Source organism: Nerophis ophidion, linkage group LG15, assembly GCF_033978795.1.
Source record: "Nerophis ophidion isolate RoL-2023_Sa linkage group LG15, RoL_Noph_v1.0, whole genome shotgun sequence".
NCBI lineage: Eukaryota > Metazoa > Chordata > Actinopteri > Syngnathiformes > Syngnathidae > Nerophis > Nerophis ophidion.
The window spans coordinates 22,376,007-22,391,535 of record NC_084625.1 but is presented as its reverse complement, the minus strand read 5'-3'; the positions used below and the strand labels follow the sequence as shown (position 1 = coordinate 22,391,535).

General features: G+C 42.1%; 1 protein-coding gene across 3 annotated transcripts; it reads left to right on the top strand.

The window, feature by feature from the left end:
* Positions 1-5,671: 5,671 nt before the first annotated feature.
* On the top strand, positions 5,672-14,912 carry mybl1 (v-myb avian myeloblastosis viral oncogene homolog-like 1). 3 transcript variants are annotated; one of them, XM_061921825.1, is made up of 16 exons: positions 5,672-6,033; positions 7,877-7,961; positions 8,038-8,109; positions 8,204-8,296; positions 9,688-9,908; positions 10,230-10,440; positions 10,516-10,572; positions 10,768-10,866; positions 11,201-11,419; positions 11,575-11,850; positions 12,529-12,668; positions 12,746-12,860; positions 13,152-13,247; positions 13,319-13,423; positions 13,491-13,688; positions 13,758-14,912. In XM_061921825.1, the coding sequence occupies exons 1-16, from the start codon at positions 6,008-6,010 to the stop codon at positions 13,881-13,883; spliced, it is 2,139 nt and encodes a 712-aa protein (XP_061777809.1). In that variant the 5' UTR covers positions 5,672-6,007; the 3' UTR covers positions 13,884-14,912. The 3 variants fall into 3 exon arrangements, with proteins under 3 accessions (XP_061777809.1, XP_061777810.1, XP_061777811.1); XM_061921826.1 differs by lacking the exon at positions 10,768-10,866; XM_061921827.1 differs by lacking the exons at positions 10,516-10,572; positions 10,768-10,866.
* Positions 14,913-15,529: the final 617 nt, after the last annotated feature.

The window sequence follows — 15,529 nt, the reverse complement described above, 5'->3', positions numbered from 1 at the left end:
CAAAGAGATTCAACTGAGCATGAGCAATCACAAAGAATGTAAATATGATTAGAAAATAGTCCACTGGATGGCAGCAAAAGACAACAGCTCCAATAATGTCTGTAATAATAATTTAAATAAAAAAATGGAAAAGAATACATAAAAAAAACCTAAACTTTTAAACATGTGTTAATTAGAATTGTAATTATTATTTTGCATTGTATACTTTATTTTTGACGAACATTTAATTGCAAGTAAGACGAGTAAATATTTAGATTATCTTGTCAATATTGTTACATGTACGTATAACACTTAAGAATTTTAGTAGAGCAGTATGGGAATAAATTATGGAATGGATTAAGCAAAATAAGCCAAACAAGGTACTAATATGATCCAGATCAAGAAACTGTTGAAACTCAAAGTGTTTACAAAGTATAAAGAACAATCCTGATAAGACATTTGACCGTTATTGAAAAGGACATAGTCTTAGGTACCTCATTATGTGAATCACAATTTACTTAACTATGTATTCTTGAAAATGATTGTATTTATTGTTCATTGATTTAAATTGTGTTAAAAAACAAGAACAGCATGTGAACAAATGTGTTAGCAATTGCTATGAAGTAGAAAAGGGGTCGGATTAAAAGCCTACTGAAACCCACTACTAACGACCATGCAGTCTGATAGTTAATATATCAATGATGAAATCTTAATATTGCAACACATGGCAATACGGCCGGTTTAGTTTACTAAATTGCAATTTTAAATTTCAGGCGGAAGTATCATGCTAAAACGTTGCGGTATGATGAGGCATGCGCGTGACGTCACGCATTGTAGAGGACATTTTGGTCCAGCACCGTTCACAGCTATATGTTGTCTCTTTTCGTCGCATAATTCCACATTATTATGGACATCTGTGTTGTTGAATCTTTTGCAATTTGTTCAATGAATAATGGAGACGTCAAAGAAGAAAGATGTAGGTGGGAAGCGGTATATTGCGGCCGCCTTTAGCAACACAAACACAGCCGGTGTTTCCTTGTTTACATTCCCGAAAGATGACGGTGAAGCTTTACTATGGAACAGAGCGGTCAAGCAAACATGGTTCCCTACCACATGTCAACCGGCAGGTTTCGGTGAGAAAATGGTGGTAATCAGTCGCCTCTTACCGTAGACATGAGCGAAGAGCTTGCGTCGTTCCTCCTGCACCTGTCAAAGAGGCAGCTGCGACTCTCATGCCTCCTCCCACTGGCCGCCCCTGACCGTCGGATGCTTCCACCGTGGAGGAGGGGGGAAAAAAAACAATCTCAGCCCGCCCCGACCGGCTGCCTTCGCCTCGTTAAGAAACGTGGCTTCCCTCGGAGACACTGGCGGTCACCACACCCGTGGCCACACCCCTCCGACTTTCAGGTTGTACAGGTACGCCATATAATCTCACTAAAACACTAGTAACACAATAAGCAGATAAGAGATTTTCCAGAATTATCCTAGTTAATTGGGCTAATAACATCTGAATCGCTCTGCCATCTAGTTTTTTTTAAAATTATTTTTCATTTATTTATTTATTTCTAGTCCTTCACTCTCACTTTCCTCATCCACGAATCTTTCATCCTCGCTCAAATTAATGGGGAAATCGTTGCTTTCTCGGTCCGAATCGCTCTCGCTGCTGGTGACCATGATTGTAAACAATGTGAGGATGTGAGGAGCTCCACAACCCGTGACTTCACGCGCACATCGTCTGCTACTTCCAGTACAGGCAAGGCTTTTTTATTAGCGACCAAAAGTTGCGAACTTTATCGTCGATGTTCTCTACTAAATCCTTTCAGCAAAAATATGGCAATATCTCGAAATGATCAAGTATGACACATAGAATGGACCTGCTATCCCCGTTTAAATAAGAAAATCTAATTTCAGTAGGCTTTTAAATAAATTCTGCTTCTTCCTATTCCTTTTTTCCAAGATGTCGCACTCTAGTGGCTGCTGTTGGCAGGAGCTCTGTGCTCTCGTGTCATCATTTTGTGTTCCTGATGTTGTTGGCAGGAGCTCTGTGCTCTCGTGTCATCATTTTGTGTTCCTGATGTTTCCCTTTTGTTTTCATGTGGGATTTTTTGCCTTTTGGTTCGAGACCCTTTGGGACTGTGCGACAAGGAGTAACGCTTTCGTGACTTATACGGTGCTTTTTAGTAAAGTTCTGGATCTACCTCCCGGGAGCCTTTTGGCCATGGAGACCAGCTGCTGAGTCTCTGCCACACCAGAGTCCGTTTTGAGAGACTGGAGGAGATGCAGATGAAGAGGCATGGCTGCGGAGCTAGCGCTGAGCACCGGGATGGACAAGCTACACAGTGTCTTGGCTGAATGGGCAGGTATCGGACACCTCGTTCTCCTTGGACGTATCCTCGCTCATCCATGCGGACTGGACACTAGCCGAGAGGTAGTGGCCGGCCGAGGCGGCTCTCTTGGTTGCTTTGTTGCGTCTGATCCTTTCTGTGGCCATGCTCCCTCCACCCCAGCAGACGATCCCATGGAACACCACATAGGCTACCACAGTTTTTTGTTTTGTTGTTTTACTTTTGTGGTTGTGTATAAGTGGCACTGCTGGAGTGGCAGCTGGTTTCACCAGCTGTGCTCTTTTATGTCTTTAATGTTCTTTATGTTCTTTGTGTTCTTTGATGTGTCCCTCTTACACACCTGTTTTTGTATGCTATGGGTCTTGAGGTTTTTTGTTTTTTTTTGCTCTTTCGTGCAAATGTGATGTGTCATGTTGTATGCTTGCATGTTCGAAATAAACCCAAACTCAATTCAGTTCAACTCAATGTCTTTTTCTCATGCTTCGTCTGGCTCGTCTCACTCGTCAGCGCTCACTCCCCTCCTCTCGCGGTCTCTGACACTGCTAATAAAGAGACTGGTGATTAGATAACTCGTTCCAGCTGAGAAATCTCCTCACCTGTCCGTTGCTTCGCAGCCAGCTTCTGCGCACCCCCCGCCCACAAGGGACGCGTGGACCACGTCCCTTCCACAATGTGATGCATCATATTTTAATTGAATGCATGTTCGATAAAAACATCCATCCATCCATCTTCTTCCGCTTATCCGAGGTCGGGTCGCGGGGGCAGCAGCCTAAGCAGGGAAGCCCAGACTTCCCTCTCCCCAACCACTTCGTCTAGCTCTTCCCGGGGGATCCCGAGGCGTTCCCAGGTCAGCGGGGAGACATAGTCTTCCCAACGTGTCCTGGGTCTTCCCCGTGGCCTCCTATTGGTTGGACGTGCCCTAAACACCTCCCTAGGGAGGCGTTCGGGTGGCATCCTGACCAGATGCCCGAACCACCTCATCTGGCTCGTCTCGATGTGGAGGAGCAGCGGCTTTACTTTGAGTTCCTCCCGGATGACAGAGCTTCTCACCCTATCTCTATGGGAGAGCCCCATCACCCGGTGGAGGAAATTCATTTCGGCCGCTTGTACCCGTGATCTTATCCTTTCGGTCATGACCCAAAGCTCATGACCATCGGTGAGGATCGACAAAAACAACTGTATTATATTGTTGTCTTTACATCTTTTAAAATTTTATTAAATATGTTCGTGGGGAAAATGTATTAACGTATTTGTCCTGCGTTTTATTATTATTATTATCATGATCAACAAATTACAAAAGGGTTGATTGGCACTGAACATTCTTGAATAACAAGCACTATCCTACTATCCTTTATTTACTTGCAAAGGCTTAATATCAACATTTCCTGGCTGTCCTCCCATACAGGTGTGATCAAAATTATTCAACCCCCACACAATGTTGGTGTTTTAGCAAGTTGGACATTTATTCCGTATTTTGTTTATAGTCATATCAAATAAAGATGTGTCAAATAGACAAATGCAACTTAAATTTTACATTGTATTTTACAAAATACCAAAAAAGGAAATTTTTCTTAATATCTCATTGACAAAATTATTCAACCCCCTAGTTACAGTACGAAGTAGAAAACCCTTTGGCAGTAATTACATCCTTCTAACGTGATACATAACCGGACACAAGCTTCTTGCAACGATCTACAGGTATTTTAACCCATTCCTCTTGGGCAAATGCCTCCAGTTCATTCATATTCTTGGGCTTGCGTGCTGCAACTGCCTTCTTCAAGTCCCACCACAGGTTTTCTATAGGATTTAGGTCTGGCGACTGTGAAGGCCACTCCAGAGTCTTCCAGTCCTTCTTCTGCAACCACTCTGATGTCGATCTGGAGGTATGCTTGGGATCGTTGTCCTGTTGGAAGGTCCAACGTCTCCCAAACCTCAGCTTCGTCACTGACCTCATGGCGTTTGCAGCTAATATATCCTGGTAGGAAATAGAATTCATAATGCCTTGAACGCGCTGGAGATTCCCGGTACCTGAGGCAGAGAAACAGCCCCAGAGCATGATTGGCCCCCCACCATGCTTAACAGTAGGCAAGGTGTTCTTCTCTTTGTAGGCTTCATTTTTTCTCCTCCAGACATAACGTTGATTCACAGGTCCAAAGAGTTCCACTTTTGTCTCATCACTCCATAGAAGAGTTTCCCAAAACCTTTGGGGTTTGTTCAGATGATTTTTGGCATACTGGAGTCTATTTTTCTTGTGCCTGGTAGTCAGAAGTGTGGTGGGCCTGGGAGTTCTGGCATGGAAGCCTTCACCTCGTAGTGCGCGCCTTATTCTCTGGGACGAAACCTGCGTTCCCCCCTCTGTAATGTCCTGTTGTAGTTCCTCAGCTGTTACCCGGGGGTTTTTCACCACTGTACGCTTCAAATACCGGACAGCAGTTGCTCACAGCATCCTCTTTCTACCACGACCAGGTAGTGTTTCCACTGTGCCTTTAGCTTTAAACTTGCGAATTATGCTCCCAACTGTGTCTCTTGGAATGTGTAATCCATCCATCCATCCATTTTCTACCGCTTATTCCCTTTCGGGGTCGCGGGGGGCGCTGGCGCCTATCTCATGTCTTTGCTATTTTCTTATATCCATATCCTTTCTTATGAAGAGAAATTACCTCCTCTGTTGACTTCTTTGACCACTCCCTGGACTTCACCATGTTGCAAATACACCATTGACCATCTACGAGAAGCTGAGCGTCACAGTCTTTTTCAATCAGTTTAATTGTTGCTTGTTATGGTTCTAATCACATCTACAGGTGTTTTCAACACCTGATTGAAAAGACCTTATTCAAATTCTGTTCTTAAGAGTCATGATCTTCAAGGGGTTGAATAATGTTGTCAATGAGATATTAAGAGAAATGACACTGTTTGGTATGTAACAAAATATAATGTTGTAATTCAAGTTGCATTTGTCTATTTAATGCATCTTTATTTGATATTACTATAAACAAAATACGGAATAAATGTCCAATTTGCTAAAACACCAAAATTGTGTGGGGGTTGAATAATTTTGATCACAACTGTAGCTATTGACACTTGCGGGAATGAAATGAATGATGTGCTTAAAAACCCCTTGAAGGCCCCTTGAAAGCCCCCCACAGCCCACTTTGGACCACTGCCTCCCGCATGAAGGAGCCATTCTGCTCACACAAGTGACAGTGACACTTGTCCGCTTCCTCAAACTCTCTACCAATCACAGGCACCCGCCCTCAAACTGTCAACCAATCACATACACGCGTACTCCCCGTTTCTGACCAACCAGCGAGGAGGCCGCCTGTGCAGTGGGCTGGCCCAAGAATCGGCGGGCTAGACTAACATCATATCACGGAGACAAGCGAGGAGGAAAGTGCTGATATTTTCCGAAGGACGAGTATAGAAAGCTAAACTGTAACTTTTTCTTCGTCTTACTGATATATTTATACCGTGATAGTGTCCCCGAACCAAACGAGGCTTATGTCTTTAAACACATGTTATTACAACTGAGTAGAAACTAAGTTGACGACCAACGAACGAAGTGAATTAGCACAACGGCTAGTGATGCTAGCGAAACACCCGCGGATAACTCTTCTTTGTACAAATGTGGATTTATGTGCTATTTTGAGGCATTAACGGACGTTTAACACATCCCGGCAACTGTCATGGACAACGTGAGAGCACCACGCAGGTGAGTGACGTCACCAACTGTCATTTTCTCTTTCAAATAACACCTGTTGATCACCACTGTATTTGGCGTATTGAATAACATCATGCACAGGAACATGTCCCTACATGCTTTCTATTAGACAGGAAAAACACTAAGATTACCACTTTTTCCTGACATATGCATTGGTCAACAACCAAACTTGTGGACAAATGCTATGTAGAATTATTGTATGTCGAATGTTAACATTGTGATGCACTTTAAGGAGCAGCTTGAGGAAAGTAAAGAAAACGTTTTACTTTTCAAAGACCTACACCAGTTGTGTCTAAAGCAGGGGTCCCCAAACTACGGACCGCCAGCGTCCAAAATCCGTCCCGCCGGAAGTCCTAAATTGTTATTATTATTTGTTTTAAATCTGTCCTTTCTAATCAATTTTCTACCGCTTGTTACTCTCGGTGTCTCCTCGCCGCTCAGGCAAATCATGTTGTCTAAACAAAATATTTTTCCATTGATAACGTGACATCAAGTGCGCACTCTTTCAGTCAATTAGTACGCGAGGAATATATATATATATATATGGCTTCACGGTGGAAGAGGGGTAGTGCGTCTCCACTGACCCAGAACTGTTTCATGAGAGGTTCCCTCAATCATCTCCCACACCTACATATTGCGCTCTACCACGGTATCGAGCACTATTCTCTGGATAATCCAATCACGATATATATATATATATATATATATATATATATATATATATATATATATATAAACATATATACACACACACATGTTCACACAGCCCCAAACTGTTTTAACCAAATGCGGCCTCCACAGAGTCAAAAAGTTTGGGGGACCCCTGGTCTAAAGTGTGGTCCGGGGGCCGTTTGCGGCCCGCAGCTCGAGTTTGGTTGGCCTGCAGAATATGGACAGGAAAAAAAGGTGCAAAAAGAGTTGTTTAATGAGAAAAGCGGCCATTTTGATTCTAATAAATCGGGGGTGCACCAAGGAGCGCATACTGAAAAGTCTAAGCATGCTGTGGCTTTTGATATTTATTTTGTTAAAAAATAAATAAATGCAAAAACAGATATGTATTTTTAAAGACAAAACTTAGTTTCAGCTTTGTGTTATGACAAAGTATATTATTATTAGTTATTACTATAAAAATGTCAGCTTTTTCCCATTAAATCATATCTTTTTTGCTGTATTTTCTTTAATGTTTTATATATTATTTTCCCCCTAACAATATGAAAGCGAATCAACATAACTCGAGATGAGGGCTGCACTTTGGACACCCCCGTAATGACTAATAAAGTTTGTAGGCCCATGACCTACACAGTTCTGTTTAATGGCAGGATGAATATTGTTTAGTTCCTATAGCGAGCCATTAAACAGTCTTGACAGTTAAGGGAACAATGGATTTTGAAAAATGTCTTTGTATATCAGCGAATCATATGGACACACATTTGGATCTCGTGTTTTTCCCGTAAGAAGACTTGTAAGGAAAAGTAGATATTTTTCATGTGTTTTGAAAGTATTTGAACAGCCGTTGAGGATTTGCCATGCAAAATAACCACTCCCCACCTCACCTCTCTAGGTGAAAGAACCCCTTCATTGCCCAGATTCCCCCCCCACACACACACACTTTTTTTTCCTCTCCAGCTTCCACAGTGCCAAAACCAAGTGACTCACTTGAGTTTCCACAGGGATGAAGAGGTTTGGCGGGAATAGTTTTCCCTCCGTGTTGATGCGTAATCCCTAATTAATGACCTCTCTGTGTCATATATCATATTCCGTACATTAACACTTCTTTGTATTGTGTGTATTGTCGCTGGCTCTTATCCTACTAACAAACTGTGTGTACCTGTAGTCCCGATGAGAATGAAGATCCAAACGCTAAAGAGCAATGCAAAGATAAGAAGGTTTTGTGCAAGGTGAAGTGGTCACGCGATGAGGTAAGCTGGAGGGAGATTTTATTTTGTACTTGCGTGCGTGTAACATTTTCCGAGTTCTAATGTGGTTGTCTCCAAGGATGAAAAACTGAAAAAGCTTGTGGAGCAACATGGCGCAGGCTCCTGGAAATTAATAGCAAACTTTTTTCCTGTGAGTATTAGCCGCTCGTAATACAAGTCCATTTACATGTCCATCGAGTGTCTGTACTTAATGATGTGTCACCCGCACATGTATGACATGACAGGGGAGGACAGATGGCCAGTGTCAGCATCGCTGGCAGAAGGTGCTCAACCCCGAACTGGTGAAAGGCCCGTGGACAAAGGAGGAGGATCAGAAGGTAAGAGGAGCCGGGAGTGAACAATCTTGCACGCACAAACATTGTCAAGTGATAGGGGGAAACAGGAGTCAATGCTGGCTGACTAAAACCATGCGCCATTTTACTTCCCGCCAAAAACTTTCTTGGCTTACAGAATGGTCCGGTACATCATCGCTAATAAAAACACAAGTGAGCTCAGCTTTTCGCTGTGGAGAAAACTAGCATTAGAATTTTTTTTTGTTTTAATTTTGTGACTGTGTGTTGAAGTCAGCTCTGCGTTTTTAATGTATTTGATGTTTCCCTCTTACACACATGTCTATGTGTGCTATGGCTATGAGGGTTTTTCATCTTCCTTGGCCTCAGTCCGGACCCCCTCTCCAGTGTAGACATAGCCTTACACTGAATATTTTTTTTTCTCCAACATTTATTTGCGGAGTTATTTGGTCTTTAAATATATTTGACAAAAAGGGGTCTTATATTCAGGTTCTGTGACACAGTCGCATCTCCAGGTTACTAGTGTGTGCATGTGGGTGACAGGAAGAAAAGCTCTAACTTGCTGGTCTGCTTATATAAATCTGTACACCCCAAATAAAAGGCTAATGTCTCATAAAGATGGCTACTTTTTACATTTGAACCGATACGGTACAAATTCCCAGTGCCTGGGAATCGATACCAGTACCAATTGTAGCTACTTTTGTTTGTGTTAATAAATATTGTTTTTGGTAATACAATCTAATTTTTATTGCAATATTAAAACATTTGCAGATTATGATAACTGATGTCCAGTTATTATACATTGTTTCATTATTACATTTCTGAGTCTCAAATGCAAGTATGACAAAAAGTTACAAATTCAGTAAGTAGACAGGAATAGTATATAGTTCATGGTGTGTTGGCTCATCAGTTAAGTCTTTGAAACTAGCCTTTTGTTGTGCCCTATAAATTGTTTACACTGTAAGTATTGCACTTAATCAATCATTCAATCAAAGTTGACTTATATAGCGCTTAATCACAAATGTCTCAAAGGGCTGCACAAGCCACAATGACATCCTCAGGTCAGATCTCACATCAGAGCAAGAAAAAAACTCAACCCAATGGGAACGACAACTCTTGTAAGGGGCCTGGGTGACCAGTGCAATGGATGCTGAGTGGATACGGTTAATAATGTGTGAATCGAGTCCATAGTGGGGCCATTATTATGCACCGGTTGTTTAATTGTAACATGCATCTTAGTTGTAGTTTTCATTAACAAATTTTGAGGTGTTAAAATTTTCATGCAAAATCTTGAATGCCCGGTAGGACTGGCGGTACAATATACTTTCTTATATTTGGCTCAATAGCTTATGTTGACTCTAGTTAGCCTTGTAATAGAAGCAATGATGAATCGTTATATCTGATCATGTTTTGTGCAGGTCATCGACTTGGTCCATAAGTATGGCCCCAAGCGTTGGTCTGTGATCGCCAAGCACCTCCAGGGCAGGATTGGCAAGCAGTGCCGCGAGCGCTGGCACAACCACCTCAACCCCGAGGTGAAGAAGTCCTCCTGGACCCAAGAGGAGGATCGTATCATCTACGACGCCCACAAGCGTCTGGGCAACCGCTGGGCAGAGATCTCCAAGCTCCTGCCTGGACGGTAAAATCCCAACATCAAAATGCACACAAGGATCAAATCTGATCTAGATGTTTAATGGTTCCTTGCTTCAATGTTCACATTTATGTTCCATGTTTGAAAAGTGCTTGACTTTTGATTGAAGTTCTTTATTGCCAACTCAGCCAGGAAAACATGGTTTGCATCCATTTCCTGTCCGTCTGCTATGAGTAAAATACATTGGTTTTGTAAAACGACTTGCATGTACTGTAATGTAAAACCATCGCGTTTGAATGTATAAAAACTAAAAACATATGAGAGAGTGAATGAAAGAAGAAAACATTTTAACAAGTTTTGTTGCACCAGAACGGACAACTCCATTAAGAACCATTGGAACTCCACCATGAGGAGGAAAGTGGAGCACGAGGGCTACCTTCAAGATGGCTGCCCTAAGAATTTCACGTCCTCATACAGCGGCAGGAAGAGGCGCCATAACTCGCCGTGCCCCCCGCCGACTCCGACCGAGGTGCAGCGTTGCGACCTGAGCCCACCGCCTCCTTTGGCGGAACCTAACACGGTCTGTGTTTTTTCTACGCTCGAACAATAGCTCTCACTTGTTGCCTCAATTTATTGGTGCATGTCTGTGTCCTAGATGGCGGGATGTCCTTTTGATGGGCGCCCCCTGATGGACAATTTTGATTTCATCTCTGTGAGTTTTCATTTCTGTGTTTATCCGTATGATCATTAACTCCGCACTTGAAATCAAACCTGTTGTTTCCACCTAACATCCAATACCAGATTTGCTGGAGTACACCTTTTTCTAGCTAAGTGTTTGTTTTGTCTTCCTAACCTCTTCCTTTCCTCCTGTCCCCTTGACCTCTTCCCACCCGATTGTTCGTCTCAGCCGCCCTGCCAGGACGATCCCGACAGAGAAAAGAGAATAAAAGAGCTTGAGTTGCTGCTTAGGTCAGCAGAGAGCGAGGTCCAACGCAGAGTTCCCTATGTAAGCGCACACTCCCTCATGAGTGGTAGCAAGTAGCCTAGCCTGCGTGTGTGTGTGTGTGTGTGTGCGTGTGCGTGTGCATGTGTGTGCGTGCGCGTGTGTGTGTTTGGTGTAAACACTGCAAAAACAAAAAAGATGTAATATTTAAATACTGTGTGTAAAACAAGTATGGCGCATATTGTTGGCTGTAGTTTCTTTGATCTTCACCATTGAAGACCAAAATTGTCTCACCCCTTCTACCTCGATGTCCCGTCTGTTTCCACTCCTTGAATGATTGGCTCCTTATGTCCATTATCATGCGTGTCCACAATCCTTCTGCCTTCTGTCCTCTCAGGCCTCAGAGCAGTACTCGGCCTGGTCCGACGGAGCGTCTGATGACACGCTCAGCTTGGAGGAGCAGGTGGACAGCAGCTTCTGGGCCAAGGCGGAGAACTGCACAGGAGCTTCATCCCAAATTTCCATGTCCCCTAGCAAGTTCTCGGCTGTGGAGGCCAGCACGGTGCTGTCCAGCATCATTCCAAACTTGGCTGAGACCATAGAGCTCATTGACTCAGTAAGGACTTCCTCTTCATCGTATTATCTTTGTAAAGTAAATGTGTGCAGCCGATATGGGCATCTACTTCAACAATAGGATTTGCCTGAGTAGCTGGACAGGACAAAAAAAAAGATGGCGCACAATGGACTGAATGTATTAAAAATCTACTGTAGATGTGCTCGGCTCTGCAGGACCACTCGCCGCGCTGGTTGAGCAACGGAACAAGGTGTGACCTCTCGAAGACGAAGCCAAAGCCAGACCAGCCTGCCTTCGCCATGCTCATTCAGGAGAATTGCTTGGGACATGCGCCGCCTACCTTCTTCAAGTCGTCCATAGCAGCAAGGAAGAGGAGGAGACACGGAGGAGAAACATCTCCTCTGTGTGACAGGACTTGCTTTTCCTTTTTGGACAATATCTCAGATTCACCCAAGAAGACACCGACAAAGCAGGTAAACCACATCAAACTAAACATATATAAAATTTCTTGAACTTCCTGAGAACGAGGTTGACTTCTGAATATTATATTTAGTTCATTTAGTTGTAAAGTGAAAGAAAGCCCAACATGTCACATATGCATTTATTAACCAACCAGCAGGTAAAATGAACAAGAATATTAATAAAGTACCTACTTTGCAAATAAAATCCAGCATTACCACATGAATAATCCTCTTTGCAGTAGTTTGATATGCTCTCTTTTAAACTTGTAAACAGCAAATCTACACACAGGAAAAACTCACAATTTCACCAAGTGTATATGTCAAATTTCTAGTCAAAATATGTAAATAAACTAATATAAGTCACAATTTACTGGATAGAATTTGTTTAGTGAGACATAAGAACTTGTTTTTACGCAATAGATCTTTTGAGAAACATAATACTTCTTTTGAGCATCACAAGTTTGTTATAAGACGCAACTTCAAAACACTAGTAAGTATAGCTAATATTACGTTTTAGTTGTTATATTCAAGATCACTTTTTTCTTACTTTCTTATTACAGTATATCTTACTAAAACATTTTTTCACTTTTTTTTGCTCATTACAAGCAAAAATTACTTAAAAAAAAAAAACTCTTTATAAAAGGGTAATTTTTTTCTTGGTGCATGACTGTGCATACTTGTCTCCTGCAGTCCTGCAACATATCAGGTATGGAATCTCTGAATTTGGACCACCCGACACTCACGTCCACTCCTGTGTGTGGACAAAAGTGCTTCCTCACCACGCCGCTGCACAAAGAGTTCACGCCCAAGCACCAGAAGGAGAATGACGGGTACGAGACCTCAACATGAACAGGAGCATTTGTCTCTTTGGTCTTCTTGTCAGGTGAACTTTTTTTTTTCTTTTCAGTTACAGAACACCCAAGTTTTGTAAAACTGTCATGATTCCAACACCAAGGACCCCGACGCCGTTCAAGAACGCTTTGGCAGCTCAGGAGAAGATGCACGGCCCACTAAATATAGAGGTTGTTCTACTTCCAGCATGCTTCCTCAAATATTGATAACGTCTCCAACAATTCAAGAGTTTAAAATGCTGACCAAAACATTGACATTTTATTGTTTCGTTCGTTCAATGCAACTACTTCTGTTTACTTCATTAGGAGGTTGCCTACAGCCACAACTGTTAGTGCCCCTGCAGTTATTTATTTTTGTAAACCTGCTGCCATGAATAAATTTACACTTTTCGTACCCTGGTCCTACCTGACATTGAGTCACTTTTGAGTGCATATGAGGAAATCCTTGCTAATGTCTTCCAGCCACAGCCTCTGGCTTTTCTAGAAGAAGACATCCAAGAGGTTCTGAAGCAGGAGACGGAAGGAGCGGACATCTTTAACAGAGTGTGGAAACAAAGCGTACGTGTATTTTTTTTTTACACCAAAACTATGCAAAGGTGGACGTTCTTCTGTATTCTTCTGTATTTCAGACGGAAGTTCCGGCTCGAAAAGTACGCAAGACCTTAGTCCTGGACGTTTTTGAAGAAGACTGCCTGAATGTGCAACTGTTCCAGGATCAGCTCAACAACGCTCAAGTGAGTCACACTCAAGCAGACAAAACTAGAAAGATATTGAGAAATGTTCCTAATATTTTGTCCTCAGGTTCCTGACGAGAGTCTACTGACTGGCTCCTCCCTCAGCTCTCCTACCGCTGAGCAACAGGAGGAGGAAAATCAGGAGGAAGTTCGCCGTCCTTTTTCTCTCCTAAAGAATCCTCCTCATGTTGCTGAGAACAGGGGCTGCAAAATGAAGATGAAGCCCACTGGTCACCACAAAGCCGGAAAGCACAGAACAGCACAGGTTCCAAGCAACACCATCTCCAGTACACATGTGCTGCTTTGTTGTTTTTAACAGCTGTTGTCTGTGCAGGTGAGTGAGTGGGAAGCAGTGCTCTATGGGAAGACCGAAGACCAGCTGATCCTGACAGAACAAGCCCGCCAGTACCTGAACCCTTACCCGTCCTCTAGGCCCACCTCCAGGACCCTCGTGTTATGAGCCTTTTTACAGACAATCCTGCCAAGGACTGGAAAACTTTTTTTATCACAATACTAACTTTCACCAAACACTTTAAACGCAGCAGGACAGAGAAACGGCCATTTTTGTGCAAAAAGGTCCTCTGACACTACCTCCAAGGTGGACCTCTGCCCTCGTTGTGTGTGCTGTCTTCCTTTTTATATACAATACAGAGCGAAGGCCAGAAACAAAAAGGAGCTGGTAAAGCCAACTCTGTGTGACTTCTGCACTACTGTGAAATATTTAGTGTGCTTCTGTCTCAAGGAGTACACCTGCAGAGCACTTGTCTTTTTGTCAACTCAACGTCCAGCCAGTCGAATGTATTTGTTCAGAACAGGAAAGGTACCATGATTGTGTGTTTGTGTTCTATTTATTATTTGTATTACCAGAAGCTTAGATATTAATATAAAAAAGAAAAAGTAGTCTAACTTTGGATACCCTCACAGAGAAAAATTTGTTTTAAGTTGTGTATTTATTGAATGTCTACTAATTTATTTATTCTTTAAAGCAAGACAAACTATTGGCCTACAGAGTTACAACATGCACTGCCTCCCAAAACAAATTCTTCTGATTTCTGATCTTACAAAAATTGCACTTTTTTTCCTATTGAAATGATTGTTTGTTTTAGTGAAGTTATTTTTGTTCTTAATCCACTGCTGTCATGAATTTAACATTTCTATATCACTAATTTGACGCTCAGTTTACAGCAGCACTACTTAACATCTACACTAAGTGTCATATTGGCATTAGGGGGATCCGGCTTTAATAATAATCTGGATTATCCTGCACTAAACCTGACATAAGAAGGGAATCTTGTCAGATATTTAAAAAAAATGTCATATCTGTTTATAGATTTGCTCTTTGTTGTTTTCAAGGTAACGGAGAGCATATCAAACTACTGCAACAAGGATTTTACATATTGTAATGCTGGATTTTATTTGCAAAGTAGGTACTTTATTAATATTCTTGTTCATTTTACCTGCTGATTGGTTAATAAATGCATATGTGACATGTTGGGCTTTCTTTCACTTTACAACTGAATGACCTAAAGATTCAGAAGTCAACCAAATGGTTCATGTGTTATATTTGGTGATTAATGGAGATATATTTCTTGGTTTCATGTATGGTAAGCCAGTTTAATCGTGTTAGTTACAATCAAACATTTTACATAGTTTATAATTCATTGAATTAATATAAACATGTTTATATTTTTTATTGTTATTTTTATTGTCCTAAATTTTGTTTAAGGCCACGGTTCGAGAGACAATAAGCCCTTTACCATCAAAAGCTCAGGAACTTTTGGTTCCTGGATCTATAGGTTTGTGTTTCCACGGTTCAGGGTACTTTATACAAATCAGGTTGATGATGTGTGGAGGAGTGGTTTGCTGTATTTATATACAGATGCCATGAATTGATTAAGGGCTTCACGGTGGCAGAAGGGTTAGTGTGTCTGCCTCACAGTACGAAGTTCCTGCAGTCCTGGGTTCAAATCCAGGCTTGGGATCTTTCTGTGTGGAGTTTGCATGTTCTCCCCGTGAATGCATGGGTTCCCTCCGGGTACTCCGGCTTCCTCCCACTTCCAAAGACATGCACCTGGGGATAGGTTGATTGGGAACACTAAAATTGGC

Coding starts and splice junctions, on each gene's coding strand:
- mybl1 (XM_061921825.1), top strand. CDS start 6,008: ATGGACAACGTGAGAGCACCACGCAG. Junction 6,034..7,876: donor AACGTGAGAGCACCACGCAG/GTGAGTGACGTC, acceptor GTGTACCTGTAG/TCCCGATGAGAATGAAGATC. Junction 8,110..8,203: donor TAATAGCAAACTTTTTTCCT/GTGAGTATTAGC, acceptor ATGACATGACAG/GGGAGGACAGATGGCCAGTG.